Source organism: Dermacentor albipictus, chromosome 5 (genome assembly GCF_038994185.2).
Source record: "Dermacentor albipictus isolate Rhodes 1998 colony chromosome 5, USDA_Dalb.pri_finalv2, whole genome shotgun sequence".
Classification (NCBI taxonomy): Eukaryota; Metazoa; Arthropoda; class Arachnida; order Ixodida; family Ixodidae; genus Dermacentor; species Dermacentor albipictus.
Window position 1 is genome coordinate 52,193,732 of NC_091825.1, and position 27,112 is coordinate 52,220,843.

Below are 27,112 nucleotides of genomic sequence, written 5' to 3' on the forward strand. Positions count from 1 at the left end.
TTAAAGCCTTAATAACGGTATACACTTCCATTTCAGTGCAGGGTGATAGGAAGATAGAATTGGAAGTCTCGTGGTTTAGAAATCTTTCAGGTGGCAGTAATGAACCACTAGAGTAGGATGACCCACCACCAAGTAAAAAATGATCGTTGAATTTATTAGCCAAGGAAGTTTCACTGTATTCAGTGTCATCAAACGTTAGAGTATTCGGGTTTGTGTTATGCTGGGTTCCTTTTAACCTGCGAACTGCATTCCATAATTTCTTTGGATTGTTTGATACCGTAGAAAACATATGTTCGTAATACCTGTTTCTAGCTTTTTTGAGGTCTGAAGTCAACTTGTTTCTTATTTTCTTTTATTCATTTAGTATCGCAAGATCCCTGCACCGAATAAATGTATCAAATAGTTTGTCACGTTTCTGCATTCTTCTATACATATCTCGAGTTACCCACGGCTTCCTAGCTTTCTTGTAGGTTTTTATTTGTTGTAGTGGGAAAGCAGCATCATAACACGATTTTATTATCTGAATAAACGTATCATACGAAATATTCGGATCATTTTCGCCATACACTGTAGACCAGTCTGTATTCTCTATCATGGAGCGAAAGGAACTCATATTTTCATCGCTAAAGTGGCGACAGAAAGAAAGTTGACTTCGAAAACGCCTTTTTTTGTTTACATGTCGTGGCAAAAAACAAAATACTGGCAAATGATCACTTAGATCAGAGGTGAGAATTCCCGAAAAAACATCATTTGGATCGTGGTTCGTTATACATATATCAATTAATGATTCAGAATCTGGCGTTATTCTGGTTGGCGAACAAATTGTGTTAGTGCAATTATAAGAATGTAGTACGTCAATGAATTGTTGAGTGTGAGCAGTAGGTAATAATAAGTTAATGTTCATATCGCCAACCAAAACAACCGGGAGACTCAGATCAGAAGCATATTCCAATATTTTGGTAATGAATTCAATGAAATCATCAAGATCACCTGAAGGAGGACGGTACACTGAAGCAATAAAATATTTACAACATTTTACAGCAATACACTCATAGGAATCGGTAACGCATGAGAATTCGCACAGCAGCTCGTAGGACAGATCGTTTTTTCAAATAAAGTGAAGTACCTCCACCACGGCGGTGTTTACGATAAACACCTTCACATTTATAACCATGAAATTGAATAATATCATCCGCGCTTGTGAACCATGTCTCGGTAAAAGCTAGGACTTCGAATTTATGTTCTAAGGATTCCAAATAAGCTTCCGTTTCCATATATTTATTTTTCAGGCTCCTAGCATTTAAATGAAAGATAGATAGCTTGTTATCTTTTAGAAAAAATGGAGCATTTACGGCAGAAGTAAATAAAGAACTGTCATAGTACGCTGATGCGCATGTACTCGCCATGAGAAGAAGTATTCTGTAACGCCCAGAAGCCACGAGAAAATCAGCGTATCAGAGATAAATCAGCTTCGCATGCAATATGGATTGCGCGATCGCCCTGAGCCCTGCGCACGAACAGTTTGCCGTCCCTATGCCAAGCGAATTGGTAATGCTTCTCCTGACATCGTAGCTTCATTTCCCACAGAAGCTTCTTGTTTTCTGGTGTCAGATTATCAAGGAAGTAAACATTCGATTCCCTTGCTTTCAAATCATTCTTTTTTGTCATTCATTCGTCCCGCGTGACACGGGATACAAAACGGGCGAGTACTACAGGTTCTTTGCCTGGTTTGGGTGGAAGCCTATGCATACGTTCAACATCTGCACGAGACAGTTCGGCAAGTTGCAGTGTTTTCGCTAAGTTGTTTACTTTGTCAAGCAGTACTTCATTGTCACTGTGCGGAATACCATGAATTTCCAAATTGTGCTGCCTACTATACTGCTCAAGTTGGTTAACTTGCTGTCGCAGTTTAGAAATTTCTTCTTTACCATTGTTTACCTCAGCTTCTTCGACCTTTTTTTTCAAAGCAGCTATCTCTGAAAAATGTGTTTTCATTGTAGCCAGCACGTGATCGTACACATCCGAGAAATGCTGCACAGTTTGCTCTAATTTGCCTACTGTGTGCTTTAGCTGCATGAGTTCTTCAACTTTGTTCATAATGGCCGGTAGTTGCATCAACTGCTTGTTAATTTCAGACAACATCCGTTCAACTCCTGAAGCTTGCTCGTGTTTCTCTTTTCGCACGTCAGCGGCGAGTCGGGCTGCTAATACAACACACGTCTGACATTTCCAATTATTCTTCGTCACGTCATCTTGTGCCTTAAACGCGGACTTAGTCACGCCTGAGCATGTGCCGAGGTGGTAACCAAAGCCGCATTCTGTGCACATAGGGTACGAGCCTGATTCTGGAAGGTTGTCATTGCAGACTAGACAAAGTACAGACAGAGGCATTTCTAATCAATAAAAGGGCATCAGAGTAACATTAGAAGCAGCAGTGGTGGTGGCAGGGAGCAAGCAAGACTTCTACTAAAAGGTACAGTTTGCACCAGCACCAACCTGCAAGTATCGAAGAACTTGGTTACGCTTTCTGCGATGCCGTTCGCCACCACCACCGCAGAGCAAATGCACCGATGCCAGGGGAGCCTTGTTCTTTTAAGTAGCTCGATGACGTCACTGCTGGATGTAATCGTGGAAGGATTCCTTTGTCAGCGCCGGTGCCACGTGGGCGATGTTTCCACGGAAGGATAGCCGCAACTGCAAGTATCGAAGAACTTGGTTACGCTTTCTGCGATGCCGTTCGCCACCACCACCGCAGAGCAAATGCACCGATGCCAGGGGAGCCTTGTTCTTTTAAGTAGCTCGATGACGTCACTGCTGGATGTAATCGTGGAAGGATTCCTTTGTCAGCGCCGGTGCCACGTGGGCGATGTTTCCACGGAAGGATAGCCGCAACTGCAAGTATCGAAGAACTTGGTTACGCTTTCTGCGATGCCGTTCGCCACCACCACCGCAGAGCAAACAGTAGACTACATCAAGCAATGTAGTCTACTGTCTAGAATGCGCCGCTTGTAGCACACAATACATAGGTGAGACCGCACAACAAATCAATACAAGACTCAATGGTCACCGCGCGGACACAAAACACAATTTACCACAAAGCAGTAGCCAGCCACTTTAATGAACATGGACATATGTTTGACAAAGCAAGGCTCTATATACTACAAACAAATTTCCGTTCCCCTCGCGAAAGGAAGTACACGAAATCATACCTCATACACAAGTTTAATTGCCTACACCCGACAGGAATTAATTTGGCACGCGGCAACTTAGAATCTTTAAAAGCTGTAACTTAAATCTGAAACTCTCATATCATCAACCAATACACAAAACACATTAGGCCACCAGCCAACTTTAATTCTTAACCTCACCTACTCTTTCATTTCGGAGGAAAAGGGAAAAGGGAAAAGGAGGAAGGGAAAAAAAAGAAAAAAAATTTCCTGCCTACTACTCAATTTAATGTACTCTTTCAGGATTTTACGTCTATACCAACTGTACGATCCCCTTCTTCCATGTACACTTGCCCGCGCCCGCTTCTGCACGCGTCACCCTCCTGTTTGCTATACCGATTTCGCCCCCCCCTTCCCCCTGCCCCCCTTTTTTAGTCTTTTTTTTTGAAGACCCCTCGACAACCCATTCCGAAGTCAATATGCCTTATTCGGCGCCTCAACACAGAGTATCGCCTTCTGGATGCCGCCGTAACGACACCTACGTTAAGCGCGTGGGGCAGTGCCCCTTGAAAGACCATTCCGCTGCCTTTCAGTCACCCCACACATTGCACCGCAGACTCCTCGTCGCCACCTTAACTATTTCAAAATTACTCGACCTATTGCTTGACCGGCCGTTCTAATGCCTCAAAAACATGCCGCCAACGACTCTCCCTGAATACCTCTTAACCTTTCGCATCCCCAACACGCTCCCAAGCCCCCGTATTTCTTAAAGATTTCATTTTTCTCTTTCTTTTTCTTTCACCCCCCCCCCTTTGTTGTGTCTTGGTACGGCCCTGGCTCCCCCCTCCTTTTTTCTTTTTTTTTTCCTTTTTTCCCCCTTTTTTCTGCTTCTATTTCTTTTCTTTCCTCCCCGCGTGCCCACTCTCACGCTCTTGTCCCTTCGTCTTGAGAATGAGGCTCACAGACGTCGGACGACAGCGCCTGTTCCCTCTTGTAATCTCTCTCTTTAAAACCAGCCGCCAGCGACAACACCCGCACGTGACGTCACTGCACTAACCCTTTAAAACTAACACGCCGAGGATGACGAGGCCGCCTTTGACGAAGATAGGTCCACCTATCGAAACGTTGGCCAGCCTGTCTGAGGTACTTCAACCCTGTTTAAAAAATTTTATACCACAGTGTGCCATTCCATCTGCCAGCCCCTTTCTTGTTTTTGAAGAACTAAGTCAGGCTCACAGTTGGAAGCCAGAAGTCGCTCTGTAGAGCGCACTTTGCAGCGCCCATCGTAATGTGGCGGCGTGCGGCACAGGTAGGTGCTTTTCAAACCAAGCTTTAGGTCCAGTTTCCTGCCGCTCGCCGGGCTTAAATCTCTTTTACATGGATGTGCAAAGCGTATGATGTGAGAATTTCGCGTTGAGTGTGCAGTGCACATAGCGTTTTACGCGTGTCACGACCTCTTAACACTTTCTGTGCACCAAGAAAACACCGATACTTGTCCAAAAGCTTTTTATATTTATCAGCAGCAGCAGCAGCCGGGCTACGCCCACTGCAGGGCAAAGGCATCTCCCATACTTCTCCCAGACATTTTATATTATGTTTTGGCCAAATGTTTTCACGTCCACCAAAAAATCTGAGACTATTGTGTTTCAAATCCCTTCAATAAGCCTGTTTTGCCGGCAATAGAAAAAAAACTGCTTTGGTTGTAAGGATGCGTCTTTGTTATGTCTGAGGTACTTATCTGATAATCGAACGTGGCATGTGCATTGCAGAGTGGGCGGATAATTTTAAGGCAGGCAAAACATTTAATCTGCACTGTCATTCGTGAAAATAGTCGAGGGCCCTATATCTTGACTATGTCGATTTCAAGACGCACAGTTGGACATGTGGTATGTTCCCGTCGCTCCGAAATTATGGTAAGAAATGTGAACTAGGGTGCTTGTAGTTTGGAGCATTAGCAAGACTACAAGACACCCACCGCGAGACACAGTCACAGCTGCTGTCACAGGCTTAGTTGTTTGGGGGCTATACAGGCAAAGCGAAAAGGTCCCGTGTTAATGTCTGTATTCATACACGTTGTGCGCAAACGGCTGTAAAAGACATTTAATGCTTTAAATAAAATATCGAGATTCTGTCCCCAATTCTTACGCTAGTATGCTGCCTACTTCAAACATCGCCTCGTTTCCATGTTCGTCCGCTGGGTCAGCGAAGCTGTCGGTGGATGCGAGTTCTGCGCGTTCACTGCACGGCGTGCTGGCTCCGTGCAGAGCCTTAAGCCACCGTCCGAGCATATTAACTACTGTGGTGACGTACCTGTCAAAGCATCCTTCGTGCCGCGTTCAAAGCTCGTGCTGGAAGGCCACTCTCCCGACACGACGCCGCTGCTCTTCCGCCATCAGGTTAGCTGCTGATTCAACGTGGCTGGTGCCGCCGCACATCTCCTAGCCAGGTCATGCTGCTGCCAGTGAGACGACGCGTAGGCCTGAGTCACATCGCCACGAACCAGGTCATACTGGTGCGCAGTTCAGAGCACCCCCTCTAACGACGCCCTGGGATGTCATGGCAGCGGCGACGACGAAGGCGGCCCTACCGGTGCGGTCGAAGAAATCTTGGGCCGCGAAGGTCCCAGCGGCAGCACGAATAGCAGGAGCAGAATCAAACAGCCAATGATTATCCCTATGATTAGGCCACGCCGGAATCCGGTTGCCTCCATGGTGCTGCTTCCGACACCACTTTTGGCAGATAGCATCGAGTCATGGCGTATGCCACCGAGTAGCAGCCTCCAGGAGCTGCATCGAGTAGCCGCCTCCATCGAGTGCAAACCTCCAGAAGCTGCCTGCATGCATATATAATTGGCAGTCTAAGCACACAAAAATGATGAGCGCAAATGTAAGAGGGCAACAAGCCACTTAAATGAGACATCATTCACCTCTGGCAATCTCGGACCGTATTCGCGATGGAGTTCTTATGCGAGAACTGGTAGCAAGAGCAAGTTTCAGCCCATCCAGATGTTATATGTGCGGTTGAACGCCCCTACATCGAACGCCTTTACAACAAAATGACCTGTACAACTTATGGTTTATACGGTATCGGCGAAATTCCTTTCTTTTTTACGCATTGTACACGCCTCCACAACTAAGTGACCTTAACAACGAAGGACTTTAGACGTCATTAATGGCTGATTTAAGGCGCGATCGACCGCACTTGAAGCAGATCATAGCAAATACATTGTGTATTCCTCAATTTTCTTGCCGTGTCTTCATCATCGGCACGGTGCACGGCTTTGCAGTAAACTCATTATGCGGATCAGTGTGTTACATTGTTGTGTGTTCGTAAGTGATAATTCGTAATTGTTTCTCATGAATGTTTCGTGTGTAATCTGCATATTATGCACTGAATATGTTGCACATGTTCTATGGACAGAATATTTATGTAGTTTTTTCTTTTTGAATGAGTCAATACTTTCATACTTAGACACATCAGAAAGTTAAAAGAACGAGCTTAGTACATGTCATGACTCCGTTTCGAAATAGATGCTCACATCACCATCACTGTCATCATATCATCATCATAATAATAATCATTGGTTTGCACCAATGTTCAATGTGTGAGTAACTTTATGCGAACGTTGAAGTTCAAAGTGGAGTAGTACGCACTGCTGATGATGGCTTAGGAAAATGTGCATTCAATTTCACTTTAAACCCGCCAGACTAAGAATCAGTAAACCATATAACGGCAGACATTCTTCCATATAAGACGGCATGTCGACTATTATTATCAGCGCTAAGTTCATTAGTAAACGCCCAGAATATAAGCTCTTGAACATGTACGGGAAATCTCTACTACCCCCGCATTTGGCAACAGTCTGGTCTTTCATATTCTCGGAGAGGGCGTTGAAAAAATTGGAAAAAGGTTCACAGCTTTCTAAAAAAAAAGTCGTGACACGAGAATAACCAGTAAATATTACATTAATGGAAGCGTCGATCGAAGCAGAATAAAGGATGTTAAATTTACATTCGGAGACGGAAAACAGCACAGTGGATAAAGGCGACGGAGAAGCAGACAGCTACGGAACTATATCGAACATCGAAAAATGAAATCGAACGAAAGAAGTTTTATTCTATGATCGCGGTGTTATACAGAACATTTGTCGATAACACATATTCTTCACTATTGCGCCTAGAGGAATACACTTTGCCAAACACACAAAATGTATTCTCTCGAAACTGTATGTTTCCCAGCACAAAGTTTCTAGCCGAACGGTATGCCATGAGCACCGGCTTTACTTCCATTCTGCGGCTGGTACATTTTACCCATTTTTGTAATTCGTAATGACTGTAATTAGTAATACAATATTCAGTAGAAAATCTAGTGCCGCACTGCATTTAATTTTATAGGTAATGTCTACAGTCGGATACAACTTTAGAAAAAAGGGGGCGTTTACTCCTCCGAGGCGGATGCACACAATTATCCACCAATGGGCGCGCACTCTGGACCGACTTCATGCGCCGGACGGCCGGTGACTTCGCCGCTTCGGTCATCTGGGCGGGGCCTCCCCTTTTTTCTAAAGTTGTATCCGACTATAGTTGTTAGAAAAATGAGTTAGCATAGAAGTGTCGTCTCTTGGAGCAAACATTAACGGCCATTAGTAATTCTGGGTGTCACTGTGGACTTTGCCATATGTGTATGCTGCATCTTAAGATGGCCGATACCTTGCCTTATGTATCTAAAATACAGATACTGACACAAATATTGCCGTATATATCACCATGCATTAACAAAATATCCAAGAGTATTTTAAAGTAATATGCAATATACACTTCGATACAGTCCAGCCTTGCCTACTACCAATCACCGACATACGGCATTCTATTCTCAGGATTCAATCCGCGAAGTGCGCAATTGGGCTTAGCAGAACTCCTCAAGTGAAAACAAGGACAGGACGACTTTAGAGGAGATCGACTTGCAAAAGCTGCATGTCATGCTCCCTCCCAATTTTTTATACCTCGCCGGGTTTCGTGAACGTGAGAGTTGCGGCCTGGCTGTTCCATTGCCTAATAGGCCAACCAATCAGAGAAGAGCACGCTCACCGCTGGGTTTGCTCGCAGACCCACCAGATGGCGCTCGCCTCCGCGCATCCGCGTCACTTTTTTGAGTGACGCCGAAGGGAACAGACGTGCCAACTTTAAGGGTCTTCTCAGCGCAGCAGGAGCATCACGCGAAAACGGTTTTTGTTATTCGATTTGTTCCGTTCATTTGGTTGTTAGAAGTGTTGGGTTAACCGAGCAATTTATATATATTATTTTTTCTGCTTTTCAGTTTCTTGGTCTGTTTGGTTAGATATGAGTCGGTAACAAATAATTGTATTTTTTTAATTTTCTCTCTACAAGTAGGGATACTTTTTTACTACGCCTTGTTAGTGCAAGATGACAGTCGGTTACTAGGAGGAATTCACGCGTGCGGTGTTCTGAGTGTGAGCGTTCTTGCGTGTTTGAAAAAAAAAACGCGGTTTGAGTCACTACGCGAAGTAAATGGGCAGTTTTCAAATTTAGGATTTGTGTGTTAGGGTCGCGACTAGACCATCTAATGCAGGAGAATGATAAGCTAGCTAAGCCGATTCGGAAGCTAGAAAAGGAGCTCAAGAGCGAGACGAAGCAGAGGAGGGTGGTAGAAGATAAGCTAGATAACGTAGAAATGAAGCTGAGGGCCACCACCCCGCCACGCAATGGCGATACGAATGCCGCGAACGGGGCTGTCTGCGGAGCGAGAGTAGGTAAGACAGTCGAAACCACCACGGGCTGGACAGCAGTGATGGATACGTCAGTAGTTCTCACGAAGGCGCTACACTCACGTGCCAGCCGCGGAACAAGACAACAAACCGAAGGGTGATGATAAGGCAGAAACGCAGGGAATCGCAGCCTCAGGTGAAGTTTTCGGCGGCGAGGAGGCGGAAAGGCGTCGAGTTGCCCTTGTTGGGAATTCAAACATGCGTAATGTAGAAGGGGTTATAATAGAGAGGGTCGGTGCAGGCGAGCGACTCCAGATTAGCGTGCTTCTGGGAAAATTGATTAGGGAAGTGATAGTGAATGTCAAGGAACGCATGTGGTGATGATGATAACTTGTGGACATCCCCTTTGAAACGGGGCGGTAACAAATAGTCACCTAGAGAGCTTGAGTTACTCAGGTATGCTATACGCGCTGTTCATTCTTGAATTTTGTACACATCTATTTTCCTTTCTAAAAACTTCTCTACCTACCGTGTAGCGTTGCCTATGCCTGTACCGGATCCGGCCGTATCAATCTCTTCCCTGCTTTTTTTCTTCACCAATACTCTGAGCGTCTCTTGGTTATATCGACTGCTCACGGCTCGATACTTCCGTGCACTTCCAATTCAACAGCTTTTGGGAGGTTCACGTTGCCTACGGGTCTCACTGGGTGATCCTTCGAATTGTATTAAAAAAATTAAATTATGGGGTTTTACGTGCCAAAACCACTTTCTGATTATGAGGCACGCCGTAGTGGGGGATTCCGGAAATTTCGACCACCTGGGGTTCTTTAACGTGCACCTAAATCTAAGTACTTCGCATTGTATTAGGATGTGCTGACTGGTCCTAGTATTTTCGTTGCAGCATACACATGCCTCATCTAGTTGCCAGTATTTGCGGCGCTCCGTTTTTGTCCTTAGGCAACCTGCTCAAGCCTCAAATAGCAAGGTGTTCGCGTTACCCTTCGCGTTAGCGTACAGATTTTGCCTTCTCATTTCTGGCTTCACATTCTTGTAAATCTCCATAGTCTTCTTTGTTTCTATTATCTGCATCTAGTTCGCTGTCTCCGTTTCTCTCACCGTTTTTCTGATGACTCCTGGTTGTCGATTCGCACTTTCAATTACGCTTCACTTCGTTTCCAACTTCCTTGACCTCTTCCTCCATTATGTGTCCAGGCTTTCCACATAGAGATATTTGTGCACTTTGGCCGCCCATTTATTTGATCCATGTTCCTGAGTCTTTCTTCAAAACTGATTTTGTGACACAGTAAGGAGAAGCACCTAGTGGGGATAATGGGCAGAGTGATTGACGTACGGGAAGGACGAGGGACAGGAATTGCCAAGAAAATAGCTAACGGGGTGAACGATCTGCCGAATGTTTAAGAAAGTTCAAATCACAGTCTGCACGGTGCCAGAGGTTGAAAGGCAGGGGTAGGCAATTGAAAGGGCATGCATTGCTTGCAGTAAACAGGGAAATTTGGACGCTAGCTCAGGCAATGAATTTTACGCTCGGACATCAACCAAACATCAACCGAGCCCACGGGAAAACCACAGATGAGACAATGCAGGGTGACATTGGTTGGGGCTCTTCTGAAGTCAGAGAATTGCAGAGCAGAGATAGTTTTGAAGACTCAGGAACATGGATCAAAATAAATGGGCAGCTAAAGTGCACAACTATCGCTACCTGAAAAGTGTGGACACACGACGGAAGAAGAGATCAAGAAAGTAATCAAGTACAGGGTAAGATCAAAGAATGGATACAAAGAGCACTATGGAGATTTACAAGAATGGAAAGAAAGAAACTAGAAGGGAAAATCTTTACATAGCACAGAGGGCAGTGCCTTGCTATTCGAGGCTCGAGCTTATTGACCAAGAATAAAAAAACACCGGTGCCAATACTCGCGACAAGATAAGGCATGTGTATGCTTCAGCAAAAAATTTGCAGACCATTCAGCACATCCTAATGGAATGCGATGAAATTCACCGAGTGAGACCAGGAGGTAACGTACACCTTCCAGAAGTATTTGCATCTAAAGTGGACGGAAGCGTCAACCTTTCAGCAGTCGATATAAGCAAGCGACATTTAGAGCACTGGTGGAAAAAAATCTGGTAATAAATTGGTACGACCGGATCCGTTTCAGGCATACTTAATGTGATCCAAGGTAGGTAGAGAAGTTTTGAGGGAAAAGAAAAATCATGGAGATTTATACAAAAATGCTCGAATGAAAAAACGTGTACAGTATACCTGATTAAATGAAGCAGGCTAAGTGACTATTTGGCACCGGCACGTTGCAAAGGGGATGTTAATAAATCATCATCATAGTCATCATCACCGCAGCGCCGGTCGTACGAGGGACAGAGAAAAAAAAAGGTTCAGAATGCTCGTCTTCGCGCATCCGCAGCTGCATGGTAATGAGGAAGTGAACGCTTCTTGCGGGCAGAATGGGTGCGAATTGCACTACGCACGTATGCGCATGCTGCCTCTGAAACTACGACGCGTTCAAGGCGTCCGTCGTACTCGCTAGTGGTCAGCAACTCCGCCAAACGAAAGGCTCGGTATAGCTGTTTGAGTGCACGCGCGCGCGTGCGCGTGCATGTGTGTGCGTGCAAGCGTGCGTGTGTTTGTCTTTGGATTGCGCATGCACAATGCTTCGCTGTATGTAAATTCCAACTCATTGGATGTGCTGCATTTTTTACTCTCTTTTTTTCATTGCACTACACCTGAGCACTTTTCCAAAATGGAGAGACCACTTGACCGACACCAGCCAATTCCGGCGGTTCAGGGGCTTAAGGTAAAAATGCGGTAAAGTCAGGAAATGCAAGTGCTGCAGCATTTACATGGAAAAAATTACCGACGATTACGTTACTTCCTAATGCGAAATTTGAGCGCAGCAAATAAGCTGTTTCACCTTTTCGATAGATTGAGGCAAAGAAATCGAGCAACACATGTATGCGCTATCACAGAATTTTTTTTTATTTTTCACACGTATTCCTTTAACAAAGACTCCACTAACAGTTCTTGACAGTCATGAAGGAAGCTTTGTGGTCGGAGAAATAGACTGATATATGTTCGACTTGGTACACCAATGCTTTATTCTCAAAGACGAGATCTATACAAGTGCCTCGCGAGGTTGTCACAGCCGTGGGACGCGTTACGAGCGAGAGGAACGGGATGTTCTCCCGCATAAGTGTTAGGAAATTGCTGTTTGTCTTTATGTCAACATTAAAGTCCCCCACTACTAACATCGGTGTGGATCGATGGACGGTTAATGCGAGTTGCAGGAAGTGCACGACGTCTTTCGTGAGTGCGGTAGCGGACTCACGAAAGCGGTATCAGTCGGTCGCTGCTAGCGCTGGGGGGATGAAAGGGGGGCGGAGCTGGTTACGAGGCCGACGACAACGCCGACGCGAAACCCAGGAACGGACGCCAAAGAGCCATTTGTGTAGCCAGCCCTCCTCCACAGTCTCTCCTCCTCCCTTCCATCATCCTCCCTCGCCCGGAGAGCCGACAGCGCGCATGCGCGACGGCGGAGCAGATTCGTCGGCGAGCTGGTTACGAGGCCGACGACAACGCCGACGACGACGCGAAACCCAGGAACGGACGCCAAAGAGCTGCGCTCTAAAAAACAGGCTAATTTAGGCCGTCGCGGTGATGGTTCCTATGGAGTCCAAGTACGATAAGCAAGACCGGCCCGCGTGACGTACGCTTGGGGTGCGAGGGCAAGTGAGCGAGGGTGGGCCGTAATGGGTGGTGGCTTGATGCGCGCCGTCTTTGCGCGCGCCCAATGTTGGAGGTCACGTGATTGAGCGCGCCTATCATTGTCTAGCCCCGCCGCGATGGCGCGTGGTTGTCCGCACGTCTGAGCGAATGCGCGGCCCGCGCGCCGCATGTTCGAATTAGTTCCTGAGATGACTGGTCAGCCGGTTGATTCGCGTGCGCTGCCTTCCAGCACGCCAAGCGTTTGACGTCGCGTAATATGTGTTCCGGAGGCGCGGCACAGTTGAAACGGTCAAGCGAGCGGCAGCATGGTGCCCTGGCTTTCCTCCGAGCACCCGGCGATCCCCGCTGCCGGTGCTCATCACGACACCAGCATTTGTGTGAAGCGATTGCTAGCGGTCATCGAGTGAGATGTAGTGATTTTTGTTAGTGCGCGCTTGAAATCATGCTTGTCTGTTAGCAATGGAATGTTTACTAGCTATACGGCCGATAAAACTACGAACCTAATTTCGCGTAATAGGCGAACACTTTGCCATCGCATTCAATACTATCGCTTCCGGGTAAAACTGCGACCTTTTTTCGATGATTCGATGAAGCTGGGACATGCTTCGAGCGATATTTCCGCCTGCAAGCGCCATCTGCGGTGAGCGCGACACCAGTTCTCAGGATCGGCGCTGTTCGCGAACTCGAGGCGGATTTCGCATCTAACGACTTTGCGTCTTCGTGATTAAAAAAGCAAGATAAATGAAAGACACCAACAAGAGCTATGTGAGCTTTCCGCATAGTGTTCTTCCATAATATAAATCTCAAGTCATCCAACCCACACGTGGATCGGCACCCGCTAGCACGCCGTAATTCGTGCAGCCACGTGCATGCAGTGCCTTTCGTTGATGTTCACTTTTTTTTTTATGCTCAGGCTCCCCGCAGATTTTTTTTTTTTCTGAAACTGAGATTTCCAAGCAGGTATACCAGCCCCGGAATTTGTTCTACGTGCATATGTCTCGCGAACTCACCTGCTTATATTCGGAAATTGCATTATGGGCCTTTAACCGATGATTTTATATCTAGTTCGGGAATTTTAGTAACTCGTCAATTACGCATTTAGATTTCACGCGGGAGTAATGCCCGCTTCTTAGAGTAATCCAGCTGAACGATTGAACTGTGCTGCATGACGCAGGTTATCTTTTCCAAATTGGGTTCGCTGTAAAAGGAAACACCCTGCATATAGTACTCAGGATATTGTACGCAATATAGCAGATCCGTTCGTATAAAATCACGCGTGAAAAAAAGCATCCAAATATTCTGAGATACTGCTCCGACGACCCCTTTTTTTTTTTCCAGAGCTATTCGATTACTGTCGCAAAGTTAAACGAATCAGGTGAATGTCCCCCACCCCCACCCCCCACTCCTTCCTATAGCGACCGGCCCAAAAGATTCGCTTTGCGACAAAAGCAACCGACATGTTCGCGCGATTAGCCAGTGTGAGCGCCCCCTATACGCGTCGGCACAACTCGCCTCCTGTGGTTGCTGTTGGGCGACACGGTTCGGAGGAGGCGCGACGCCCACCTCGAGTGGCGCGTTCGCTGATCCTGGCCCCGAGGCACAATTGGAAGACTCGCCGATCGCCGGAAGTGAACCCGCAAATGGCACGAGCCAATGATCAGTGGACGCATCCGTGGCTGCGAAAGGGGTAGTGGCTAGGGAAAAAAAGAAAGAAAAACGCCTTCAAGCAGTAGTAAACAACAGAGCGATAGGAGCAAGAAGGCACTGGCAAGAAATCGATCGGCACCTGTGTGTTTGTTTGAATGGTTGTATTCAAATGATGCACCCGATTTTAGGGTTAACCCTATCATCATTATACATTCACTCTGATAATGCTAACTCTGTTTTCATTAGCGTATTTCAGCCATGTGGTTTTACGTTGCTAATACTGCGGTTATTTACACAGTTTACAAATATTTTTTTTTGTCGTTGCTGACTACATAAATCGCAGGAGCGATTTATGTAGTCATAAATCGCAGTCAAATCGCAGGAACGCAGGAGCGCAAAGCAGCGAAGCCCCGCCGTGAAACGGTGAAAGAAACAGGGAAGCGCGCAGCGGTACCCTACACAGTGGGAACAAGCGAAGCCCTGGCACGAATTTTTAAGGGCTACGGTGTTCAGATCGCCCACGTGCCTTCCCGAAAACTTGGCCAACAGCTGGTACGCGCAAAAGACCCTTTGCAACACGCGGACTACCCGGGAGTGATATACAAAATACCCTGCAAGGAGTGCGACGTGTCGTATATCGGCGAGAGCGGAAATTTAAAACGGCGCTTGAGACAACACATGAATGACGTCGCCAAGGGCCACACAGCCGCGAACGCCCTGGCGGAGCATCACGAACTAACCGGACACATCATTGACTGGGACTCGGCAGCCATCATCGCAAAAGAAAAACACGTATCTGCCCGTTTGCTTTTAGAATCATTTCACATCCAATCAACTAGACACACGATAAACAGGACGCGGGGTAATCTTCCCGAGATATACACACGAACACTGCGCCACCTCACCCATAAATAGCCGCGCGCCCATGCTTACATCTTCATTGTGATCAAGGGACCCGTACGGGGCCCGAAACATCTGTTCTTTCTTTTTATTTTTATTTCATTTTTGGCGAGTGCACGTTTTTTGGCACCATTATGTTTCCTCGCCAGACGAGTTTTCGTCGAACACTTGACTATGTTAGAGAATACTTTTCTAGCGTCTCGCAGCATTCATCTAGAGATCAATGAAGACGTAGTCGCGCTGCCCGACGCAGTGAGTGTATGGGAAAACAAAAGAAAGCTTAACGAATCAGCGCAGGAGGATAGCGAACGACGACTGGAGTATTGATGACGCAAAAGTAGGGAACATAAAAAATAGACCTTGGAAAGTTTGATTTCTTTCGGGCGCAACGGTTCGTTATTTTCAATCCGAAAGACTGAAAATAGCCGCTGAAGAAAAGTAAAAGTGCCGATATTGGTATCCGCTGCTACCCTCTTTCAAAGGAGACGCTCATAATATCCATCCATTCATCCACATAGGGCGTCCCAGCTAATTTCAGCTAAATTGTTCAACGAAAAAAGTAATATACAAAAACACAGTGCAAGATACAATTATAAGACCTACGGTGTCCCGTTATCAGAGGTCTGACGACTGAACACCGTAAGTCTTATCATTGTACCTTGCACTGTGTTCTTGTTTATTTTTATTATTTTTTGCCTTCGACAGCTTGGCTAAATTGGCTGCGACACCCAGTATACTGATGCGAGCGTAGAGCACGAGCAATAGAACACGCATAGTCAGTGACAAGTCAAAAATGGCGGAGAATCTCTTCTCATAATAGCCTGGTGCGCACGCCCTATATTTCCCCGGCTTTCAAGCGGCGTCTTCCTCAGGTTGTGGCCTGCCTGTTAAGAACCAATGGGTCACGCACCACAGGCACTCTCTCATGCTTGGAAAAGCCCTTTTATGTAGCGCGTATTGGGCAACAGAAATATGTATAGAGAGTTTTTCATTTTGCTCAACAATTTTCTCATTGACACTTTTCATCTAATTGCAATAATAATCATTGCAAGTTAATTACTGCAATATGCAATCAGGCGGAATCCAAAAAGTAAACTATGTCCAAGCCACCGCAAACATTACCTTGGGTCTGTCGAGCTACGTGGAATTTACATATTATTCGAATTTGGCTCAAGTTCCGTGGGACACCCGGTATATGGGGTGTCCCAGCTAACTTTAGCCAAGCTGTTAAAAAAAAAGACTGAGAAAGACACAAGGTGCAAGACACAAGGTGCAAGACACATAGCGTACGGTCTTCAGAGGCCTGACTACGGAACACCGTGTTAAAATTTTATCTTGCATCGGGTTTTTCTTTAGCATTTCTTTTCATTGAACAGCTTGGCTAAAGTCACCCGGGACACCCTGCATACGCGTACAATGAACACTTGCCGCCGCATTCTTGACTTGTCACTTCATACAGTGAGCGTAATTATGTTCTACTGGCACAGCCGTGCTGCCAGCAAACTCTTGACAAACAGAAATGTGCCGTTCTAAATCCAAATCGCTGCACGAGATAGTACAAGGTGCCTCCCGAAGAACGTTGACCGAGGATTTCTTAAGCATGTGCCAAAAGAACACGCGGGTGTTCTTGCGTTCCTGTATTGTAAGAACGTGTTCGTACCAGGAGGAAAGACGGGTCGAATGAGCGGGTTCTCGGTAGAGGAGCCCCGTATCCGCTAAGCTACCTCCTAAATTATAGCAAATTATTTCATTCGCGCCGCGCTGTGTATACAATAGCAGATCCTGCGTGAACTTTCAGATTTTGCGAGAATCGACTACCACGAGCACGCCGACAGTTATCTTACATGTGAAGAGCTGCGCCGGTTCAGATGCAGGGACGTTTATCGGATTGGGAGCGCTGTGCTGAGGCTGCGTCTCCGGCACTCGTTCACTCGCAGCCGGTGCGGGCTGCTCGGGCATCTTCGGTGAGGTAGGCGGCCCTTGGGATGGCACGGCGTCCGACGGCGGGTTACCGGTTGCGAGGTCGGGAGTCTCGGGTGACTGAGCAGGGGCGGCGGGAAGATGACGGTGCGACTTGGTTGATTTCGGGCGATCGCTAGCGGCACCCTTTGCCTCGGATGGCGGGGCTTCTGTTGACTCGGCCGCAATGTGGTTCGACACCTTCTTGTTCGGAGTGGTAGACGGTTGTTCGGCGGCTACGACGGCCGGCGTCGTGCTGCGTAGTAGGCAGCCGTCACCACCCGTCTCTGGTGACTGGACCGGGGCGGACGGAACGTGCTGATGTCGCTTAACTACGCTGGAGCGGTCGCTCGTGACGACTTTTGACTCTGGCGGCGGCGCGCTTGGCGGTGGCGGCTGCACCGGAGATGGGTCTGGCACCGAGCTCGGCTTGGCTGTGCTTGAGTGGTGCTTCGATGGCTTCGCCACGATGGCTTCCTGCGCGGGTGCCACAAAGTTGGCCGCTACTAGCGCAGACCCTTGCGCTTCCGCTGACTTGGCTTTCTTCGGCCCCGACGACCTCTTGCGGCCTTGCCAGCCGCGCGACGACTTGCTTTGGCTGAAGAGTGGTGACGATGCCTCGGTGTCCGTCGTGGTCGTCACCTCTTCCTGTTGCTGTTCCGTTGCGACCAAATTAACTTGCCTGGGAAGAAAGGTTGGGGACTCTGTGATCTGAGAACTAAAAACAGATGAACACAAAAGCTACGCGCCCGGCATTTATTTATTTACTTAATTGTTTATTTACAGATACTGCTCTCTCAATACACGAGACATAGCAGGAGTGGGTACACCAGACGGTAAATCAAACAACAAATACAATGCATTTGAAATGTATTACAAAATGTGGTTAGGCAATTCTTTCACAAACTGTTCACTTGGTTTTTTCCCGCAAGGAACCATCTAGGTTGTTCCGAATGTCGACAACGTTTGGAAAAAAAGAATACTTCAAAGAATTTACAAATGGCTGGAAAGGAACAATATAAGGAGCAATATTAAGTGGGTGGTATCGGCGCCTGGCACGCCCAGTGGAATGACTGAATAAAATCGGTGCTTGAATGCAACTGTCGCCGTGTACAATTTTATGTAGCAAGTGATACGCCCAAGCATGCGTCAATGGGCGGGGGGTTCTATCGATAACGCGCATGCGTGAGATGAGGGAGAAAAATTGCGGTCATATCGGCGGAAAATGAACTATATTGCTTTCTTCTGTATGGCCTCGAGCTTTTTTACGTCAAATGCAGTGTAGGGTGACCATACCATTGAAGCATACTCTAGTAATGGTCTGACGAGGGTATTTTAAGCGGTTAATTTGCAGTCCTTGAGGGTTCGTTTTAAGTATTCCAGTTTCCTAAGTGCCCTAGTGAAGGTAACTCCTAGATATTTCAACGTAGCGCAGAATTCAAGTAGTGGCCATTGTAACTGTAACTGAAACTTAGCGGCTGCTTTTTTTAGTAAAGGTCATTTGTACAGTTTTTGATAAATAATACGCATTTGCCACGTCGCGCTCCAACCAGAAAAGAACGAAAATACATTCTTAAGAACCTCTTGATCACGTCTGTTATTAACACTAGTATAAGGTACGCAGTCATCAGTCTGCAATCGCAGTTTCGCTGGTGTGTCTCCAATGACCAGTGTGAGATCATTAATGTAAATAATGAACAACAGGGGCCCAAGGACCGAGCCCTGCGATACCCCTGAAGTGACTGTGGCTGACAATGACTGTGCGTGATTAAAACCAACAAATTGAGTCCTGAAACGTAGCCAATCAGCTATCCAGCCGAGTATTTTGTCATCGTTAATAATTTCGCTCAGCCTAATAAGTTTTCGGTGGCGCACCACATCAAATGCTTTGCTATGGTCTATGAATATGGCATCAGCCTGACTTCGATTATTCAGAGACGAAGGGATGTCGTGAGTGAATTCAATGAGTTGAGTAGTTGTAGAAAAACCAGAGCGGGAACCATGCTGATTCTTCGACATTATGTTATTATCAATGAGATAGTGAAGGATATGTTTATGAATTATGTGCTCTAAGAGCTTACAACAGGTACACGTTAATGAAATAGGCCTGTAGTTGGAAATGAGTTGCTTATTACCTGCGTTAAACACAGGAATTACATTGGCGATTTTCCAAATGGCCGGTACAGCTCTAAGTATTTACGAAAAATTATGGTACAAGCGTTCCATTAAGCATAACGCTTCAAAAACTTGTTTGGTATGCCGTCCGGTCCGGCACCATTAGTAGTGCCGATGCTCAAGAAGACGTTATGAATGATGGTATAACTAATTTCAATTCCTGGAAACGGAGCCATTTCCTGGTTAATACCAATGTCAGGGGTGGTACCATTGTCATCTCCAAATACAGATTTGAAATAACTGAGAGTTGGAACAGGACACATCATCTATTACGAAAGATGACGGGCAGGTTTTAGTAAGATTGATGGTTCGCAAAACCTAATTTGATTATTTTTAATAGAAGAGATTAATGTGGTGTTAAAACATCACTTTCTATCTTCACTGGCGTTTAATTCAGATTTAAGTAAGTTATTTAGGGACTCCCCGTGATTACCGTGTGCATTCCGTCGTTTCCGCAGGCGCTTAATGCGACGTTTGAGCTGTATAACTGGCCTTGTATACCCTGGCTGTGTAGAATGACGTTTTATACACTTTTGAGGAACAAACTACGCTATCCACTCAATAACTACACTGTAAAATTGCTTAGTCAACGTATCAACAATGCTCCCTACAAGACACGGGATCGTCAAAACATGACGGAAGTTTTGCAAAAATAGAAGTGTCGTCAGCACACTCAAAATTCATGAGAGTTTTAAACGTTGGTCGTGCTGGCACACAACCAACATTTATATGAACAATAACAACATCGGTCTCAGGGAAATTTATTTATGCAAGTAGCACACTAGCCACTCACATAGCTGGGTCGCCGAGTACATTTGCAGTGGCAGTCATCCCCAAGTGTTGAAACAGAAGCAATAGAAGCTGTACGTAAGCGAGTAGGAGGAGATATTATAATGGAATTCTAAATTAATAATGGAAGGACGTGATAACACCGGGAACGCTATGGTGCCAGCCAAGTTCAAAGGAATATTTTTTCTATTGCCACTACGTTCACGTTGAATTCAAGCCAGATGCCCAGCCGAAATTCTTGGAACTGTCAAAGCGGTCCCTTGGCACTGAAAGACGATGTAATTGCGGAGCTGGCAAAGCTGCAACTTCAGCCAATTCTGGAACAAGCGCAATACTCAGGGTTGGCTACCCCTATTATTGCAGCCCGTAGTAAGAATGGGCGGCTTAGAATCTTCGACGTCTACCGATGCACGGTCAATCAAGCAGTAACAGGCAACATTTGCCCTTCATGCCCAAGTCAAGGAATAGTCGCAAACTTAGGCAAGGGTCGCATTCTTTCAAGCTTGATTTAACACAAGCATACCAACAGCTTTTGTTTGATGTCACAGCAGACGTAATAACTATAAAAATAGTCAAGGGCTATTTTTGTAATATGCTTATGTGGTGTTTGCTTTTTCTGAATAAGTGTTAATGTGAAATCGCACACTGAAGGTTGGCAATACCAAGGTTGGAGTTGACCGTGCTTCCGGGCTATCTGAGGCAATGTGTCCGTTATGTCTAATTCTTTGCATCTCTCTTCAAAGCGGGGAAGGAGTGGTCTTATTGCTTGGTGTTTGCTGGTAAAGAGCGTTCGTGACGGGCACCTTGTAACTATTGGGTAACATATGTTTCAGCAGTGAACGAATTTTTAGGATGTATGAGCATGTAAGCATGGTTCTTCTGTCTGAAAGTGGTGGTTCACTGGTTTCTGCACACAGACTGTTTATAGGTGACATCCTGTATGCACCAGTTGAAAGAAGTAAACCTAAATTGTGTACTGCGTCCAGGCTGTTCAAGTATGACTTCCTTGCTGAACCATACACTCTAGGCCCATAGTCTAAGCAGGAGCGTATAACAGAACGATAAAATTGGAGAAGGCATTCCCTATCAGAACCCCAGTGTTTGCGTGAAACGACTTTAAGTATGTTCATAGATCAAGATGCTTTTTTAGAGCTCAGCTCTTTGGCGTCCGTTCCTGGGTTTCGCGTCGTCGTTGTCGGCGTTGTCGTCGGCCTCGTAACCAGCTCGCCGACGAATCTGCTCCGCCGCCGCCGCGCATGCGCGCTGTCGGCTCTCCGGGCGAGGGAGGATGATGGAAGGGAGGAGGAGAGACTGTGGAGGAGGGCTGGCTACACACATGGCTCTTTGGCGCCCGTTCCTGGGTTTCGCGTCGGCGTTGTCGTCGGCCTCGTAACCAGCTCCGCCCCCCTTTCATCCCCCCAGCGCTAGCAGCGACCGACTGATACCGCTTTCGTGAGTCCGCTACCGCACTCACGAAAGACGTCGTGCACTTCCTGCAACTCGCATTAACCGTCCATCGATCCACACCGATGTTAGTAGTGGGGGACTTTAATGTTGACATAAAGACAAACAGCAATTTCCTAACACTTATGCGGGAGAACATCCCGTTCCTCTCGCTCGTAACGCGTCCCACGGCTGTGACAACCTCGCGAGGCACTTGTATAGATCTCGTCTTTGAGAATCAAGCATTGGTGTACCAAGTCGAACATATATCAGTCTATTTCTCCGACCACAAAGCTTCCTTCATGACTGTCAAGAACTGTTAGTGCAGTCTTTGTTAAAGGAATACGTGTGAAAAATAAAAAAAAGAATTCTGTGATAGCGCATACATGTGTTGCTCGATTTCTTTGCCTCAATCTATCGAAAAGGTGAAACAGCTTATTTGCTGCGCTCAAATTTCGCATTAGGAAGTAACGTAATCGTCGGTAATTTTTTTTCAGCGTGTTGATGTGCGGAAGGAAGGGGAGTTTCTTGTCAAAAGTTATACCTAGAAATTTGTGCTCGTTTTGGACCGGTAATTCGGTTTAGTTCAGGCGTAGGTTGGGGTATATCTGTACGCCTCGTTTGAGTGAGAAAAGAATGGCCACTGTTTTCTTTGGAGAAAAGCGGAAACCATTTCTGTCTGCCCACGTTGCTAGTTTATTTATTGTTAGCTGTACTTATCTTTCGCACGTGGATATGTTGGATGACATGCAGGCAATCTGAAGATCGTCGACGTAGACAGAATGCATAATGAATTTTGCGATTATTTTGCCAATAGAATTCATTTTTATAACAAAGAGCGTTGTGCTCAAAATACACCCCTGAGGTATTCAATTTTCCTGAAAGAAATTCTTCGAAAGGGTTGAGCCTAGGTGTACATGGAACAAACGGCTAGACAAGAAGCCTTTTAGGCAGTTCAACATCCTGCCATGGATGCCAAGCTCGACCAGGTCTCTAAGAATCCCGAACCTCCAGGCTGTGTCATCACATGCCTTCTCTAAATCGAAAAAGGCAGCAAGACAGTGTTGTTTGTGTATAAAAGCTTCTCTGACCGTATTTTCAAGACGAAGTAGATGGTCATTAGTGGAGGATCCCTCTTTAAAACTACATTGACGAATATCAAGAAGTTCACGGGCTTTTAGCACAAAGGTTAATCTAATATTCAAGACAATTTCAAGGGACTTCGCAAGACAGCTGGTGAGGGCTATATGCCTATAGCTACTGGGGCTGGTTGGTGTTTTTCTGGGTTTCAAAAATGGAACGATATTAGCTTTCTTCCAGGCTTCGGCTATTTTCCCTGATACCTAAACTTTGTCAAACAATCTTAAATGGCTTTTACGGCAGGTTCAGAGAGATGGCTTTTGATAATATATTTTATCGGGGCCAGGCGCAGTTAGTTCACCAGCGGACAGTACTCCGTGTATTTCTTCGACTGTAATTAAAGTATTGTAAGGTTCATTTCTAATGCCATTTATCAGTAGTCCTTGTTTCCAAGCCGCATTTTTGCATTTTAGAAAATATTCTGTATAGTCCGATGTATTGGAAGCTACCGAGAAATATTCACCCAATATGTCGGCCTGTTCTTTGTACTTCTCTGTATACCGGGGGCTGTGAGAAGTGGAACTGTGAATGGGGAGTAGCTGTTATTTAGCTTTCGTACCTTCTCCCATATTTGTTTTGATGTGCTTCAGCTGTTTATAGAGGAAGCATACCTTTGCAACGAACTTTTCGTCACTACGGCTGACATATATGGCTTTCACTCACGCTTTCTTTTAATCAAATTTTCTGCTGTTGGTAATCTGTGAAAAGTTCCCCGGGATTTCATTTTGTTCTTTGTTTTTGCTTCTATACATTGTTGCGTATACCAAGTTTTCTGATGTTGTTTTACTATACCGGAGGATTGAGGTATAGCTAGGTGTGCAGCGTCAATAATAATTTGTGAAAGCCTCATTAAGTTCGTCTATGCTGAGATTATTTGATACTATTTTTTCTAGGCTAGGCTTTTCCTGAAACAGCGCCCAGTCGGCTAAATGGAGCTTCTACCGTCATGATTTTCTTGGGATTACTTCCCGTGAGGATGTTAAGCTGATCAGCACAGGTAGGTGATCGCTTCCACATGGGTTGTCTAGGACATCCCATTTTAGGTCTGTAAAAATAGGGGGTGACCCAAACGATAAATCACAACAGCTCACTTTTCCTGGGCTATGTGAACAGAGGTTATCACTGAGTATAACCTCAAAGAGGTTATCACTGAGACAGAGGTTATCACTGAGTATAAGATAGTCAGTAACTTGGCCTCTTGTATCGGTTTTGTCACTACCCCAAAAGCTGGAGTGCTCGTTAAAACCTCCGACTATCATACACGGCTCTGGTAACTGTTCTATAAGGTCTTGCAATTCATGTATAGTTATTCCAAGATGTAGCCCCAGGTATGCGCAGCATGGTGTAATTGTTTTAAATGTGTGTAGGATGGCTGCTACGGATTCTAATTTAGTTTTAAGGTGATATTCTTTAGCTACGATCCTAGTTTTACCTATAATAGCAACGCCACCTGATAGCCTGCTCGCTACTTTTACTTTAGAGACTTTATACATTTTGAGTATGTTTTCACGTTTAGAGCCTAAGTTTGTTTCTTGTAAACACAGGACCACAGGTTAAAGTGTGACTAGTATGTTTTTATGTCATTTAAGTTATGTAAAAGCCCCCTGCAATTCCAGTGTATGAAAGCCATTTTGTATTATGTGTATGGAGTCAGAGAAGATCTCGGTTATGTTTTCAGGACCCCTGATTCGAGGCCTCTCCTCTTTTTTGCGATCCAAGGAGCCCCGCCGTTCACCCGACGTCGACGGTACAGGGTTGCCTTGACTTGTGTCCAATGTATCTTCAGATACAGTGGACGTCCACGATGGACGCACGGGTGCGTTCAACTGTGTGTGTGTGTGTGTGTGTGTGTTTGTGTGTGTGTGTGTTTGTGTTTGTGTTTGTGTTTGTGTGTGTGTGTGTGTGTGTGTGTGTGTGTGTGTGTGTGTGTGTGTGTGTGTGTGTGTGTGTGTGTGTGTGTGTGTGCGTGTGTGTGTGTGTGTGTGTGTTTGCGCATGCTTTACGCTTCAGTGACTTTGGTACTAGTGCACGCCTAACGTATCGCGCCAACCGCAAGGAGGCTTACCCAGTGGCAGACGAGGATATCATCGTGCAGGAGCCTCTACGTCCTCGTCTAGGCGCCGTGGCGTCAGTTGGCACCACCACCGGCACAGAGCGGCGACGAGGTATTGCACCCCACTCAGGGGCCGCCTGATGGCCGCGGCTGGAGCGTGACCGGTGCGTCGCGCCGGGTACCGGTGCCTCCGGTGGCAGCGTTGCCGCGGCAGTGGAAGCCGCAGCTACCGTCGCGTCGGAGTTCCGTCGGTTTTCCGACGATGCCTTTTTGGACATGGCCTATTGTTGTTGTTGTCGTTGTTGTAGCCTGTGATGCCTATTCCGCTTTCACGCTTCCTCTTCTTTCTCTCCTCCTGTGGCCTTTTCACGGGCGCTCCTCGATCGTAATAACACAGGTCATAACTGCTCGTGACATTGCCCACCGGGACAGCGGAAACAAGAGGGCGTCACTTGGTCCCTCTATTCTTCAGAAAAGTAGCAGGAGGAATGACGTTTATTTCGCCTTTATTATTTAGTATTCCGTAGAAGATGCAGGAAGGGATTCTTATAACGGTTCGGAAAGCGAACGATTTATTTTACAGCTTGCGTCCATGACGCCTTATTCCATGCTCTCAAGCCGAAGGTGGAAGAAGGGCAGGACGCGGCCAATAAACGAGAGGGTGACGCCATAGAGAAAGAAATTCAACAAGAGGGCCACACTCTTCAAAAACTGGCAACAGGAAACACGTCACGCCTAGTTTCAACAACATCCGTTAGTTGACGCGAGCATCAGAAAAAAAGAATGTGAAACAAACTTTCAGACAACGTTTTATTTTTTTTATTCCTTCCCACTAAAAGTGAAAACGTTTTGAGTGTAAATGAACTTATACTTTGCAACTTTTGGTTGCGTTGCCTAGCAACAAGCTAGCGGCACGCCAGACGCGCGTGCATACGTCATGCGCCAGACAAGCCGCAGGAGTGAGCGAGGGCGGTTGTACGTGCGAAGCTTGCGTGCTCGGCGACCCGTCTGTTTTGGATATAGCCCATTTTATTGGGCTCCCGGCCTTCTGTATGCTTCTCTTGCGTGTCGTCTGCATTTCGACACGGCACTGGACTACAGCAAGGTGAGAAATTGGGCGCGTTAAGTTAAGGCGCTCGAGCGCGCTCTAGCCAGCAGAGCGCGCTCTTTTAAGCTTAACGGCTAAAAAGCGACTTCCGGTGCGTGATTGCGGAGCGCGCTCTACGCGCACCATCCTGGAAACGGTGCGCGGGAGCGCGCGCCTGCTACGGCTTCCGGAAAAATGACGTGTTTCCTACTCTTTCCACCAATGCAAGTCCGTTCTCCTTGCCCACTCGTTCCTCTCGCCGCCGCGCTGCCGGGCGTCTGAAGCTGCTGTCAGGCGAGATCGGCAACGTGTAGGCGTGCTTTGAGCTTGCATCGCATCGTAAGTCGCTGCTGCTGCCTCCGTCGCCGCGCGTCAAGTTCTTCTACCTCTTCATCGTCTAACAAGGACTGCAGAAGTACGGTCGGCGGGGCCATATTCGAAAAGCGCGCGAAGTGCAATAGCGGATGCGGAAGCAACATAACATTCGCCAGAAAACAGTGGGCCTCTTCGATTTTCGCAGTTCTGGCAGCCCGCTGGTAGCCAGACGGCAGCCAGCTAGTTCCGGTTCTGACAGGAAGTCACGTGGGCTGGGATCCCAAGACAACCCGAACCTGCCCGAAGTTTGCAAAATCGAACGCCGGTACAGCTGGCCAAATGTAAACATGCTACCAGCATGGCAGCGCCCGTCGAGGCCGACGCGCGCTCGGCGTAGTCGGCCCATTTATGCGTTGCCACCTTGAAAATGTATAGTTGCATTCAGGAATACGATCGCTTTCGCGCGATTTCGCGCGACTCGTCGCAGGACGCGTACTGGGCCAAGCTCGCCTTGCGCAGCGCAACAGGTGGCCTCCGACGCGGCAGATGACAAGACGCGAAATCGTGATTGTATACTCGAAAGCGATAGCTGGAAGATCCCTTTTCGCAGCGATCACGTCGCCCACCGGCGACATTGATGAGTTGGCGCTGTATCATCACAAGACATGAGAAAGCAGGTTATCGGGTACGTCTCATACGCATAAAATTTCGCGCCGACCTGCTTGGGCTTCGATTTCAGAAAGTTTGTTGTGGCTGATGGTGCTTCTCATTTAAGGGGCTGGACGCGGCTGGCGCGTGAAAATGCACGTCGCCTGTGACCAGCGAAACGTTTTACACGAAAAACAACATTGGTCGCAATCATTAGAGCAATAAGCCATGCAATGTATGTGTGTCTAAATGTACCGAGTGCAATCAGTGTATTCTTAGATCAACGGCCTGCAGTTCGAACACATAT

The 27,112-nt window shown here is 46.6% G+C and overlaps 1 protein-coding gene across 3 annotated transcripts in view; it reads right to left on the minus strand.

The window, feature by feature from the left end:
• Window positions 1-25,124, minus strand: part of LOC135899213 (proteoglycan 4-like) — a 42,173-nt gene extending 17,049 nt beyond the window's left edge. The window contains exons 1-5 of one of the 3 annotated variants that reach the window (XM_070538381.1): window positions 24,768-25,124; window positions 17,041-17,837; window positions 14,162-14,343; window positions 5,478-6,000; window positions 2,497-2,892 (exon numbers count right to left, since the gene is read on the minus strand). In XM_070538381.1, coding sequence (XP_070394482.1) covers window positions 5,722-6,000; window positions 14,162-14,343; window positions 17,041-17,837; window positions 24,768-25,033 — 1,524 coding nt within the window. In that variant the 5' untranslated portion in view covers window positions 25,034-25,124 and the 3' untranslated portion in view covers window positions 2,497-2,892; window positions 5,478-5,721. The remainder of the gene's footprint in view (window positions 1-2,496; window positions 2,893-5,477; window positions 6,001-14,161; window positions 14,344-17,040; window positions 17,838-24,767) is intronic. The other 2 variants (XM_065428469.1, XM_070538382.1) reach the window with 2 other exon arrangements.
• Between the last annotated feature and the right edge of the window lie 1,988 nt (window positions 25,125-27,112).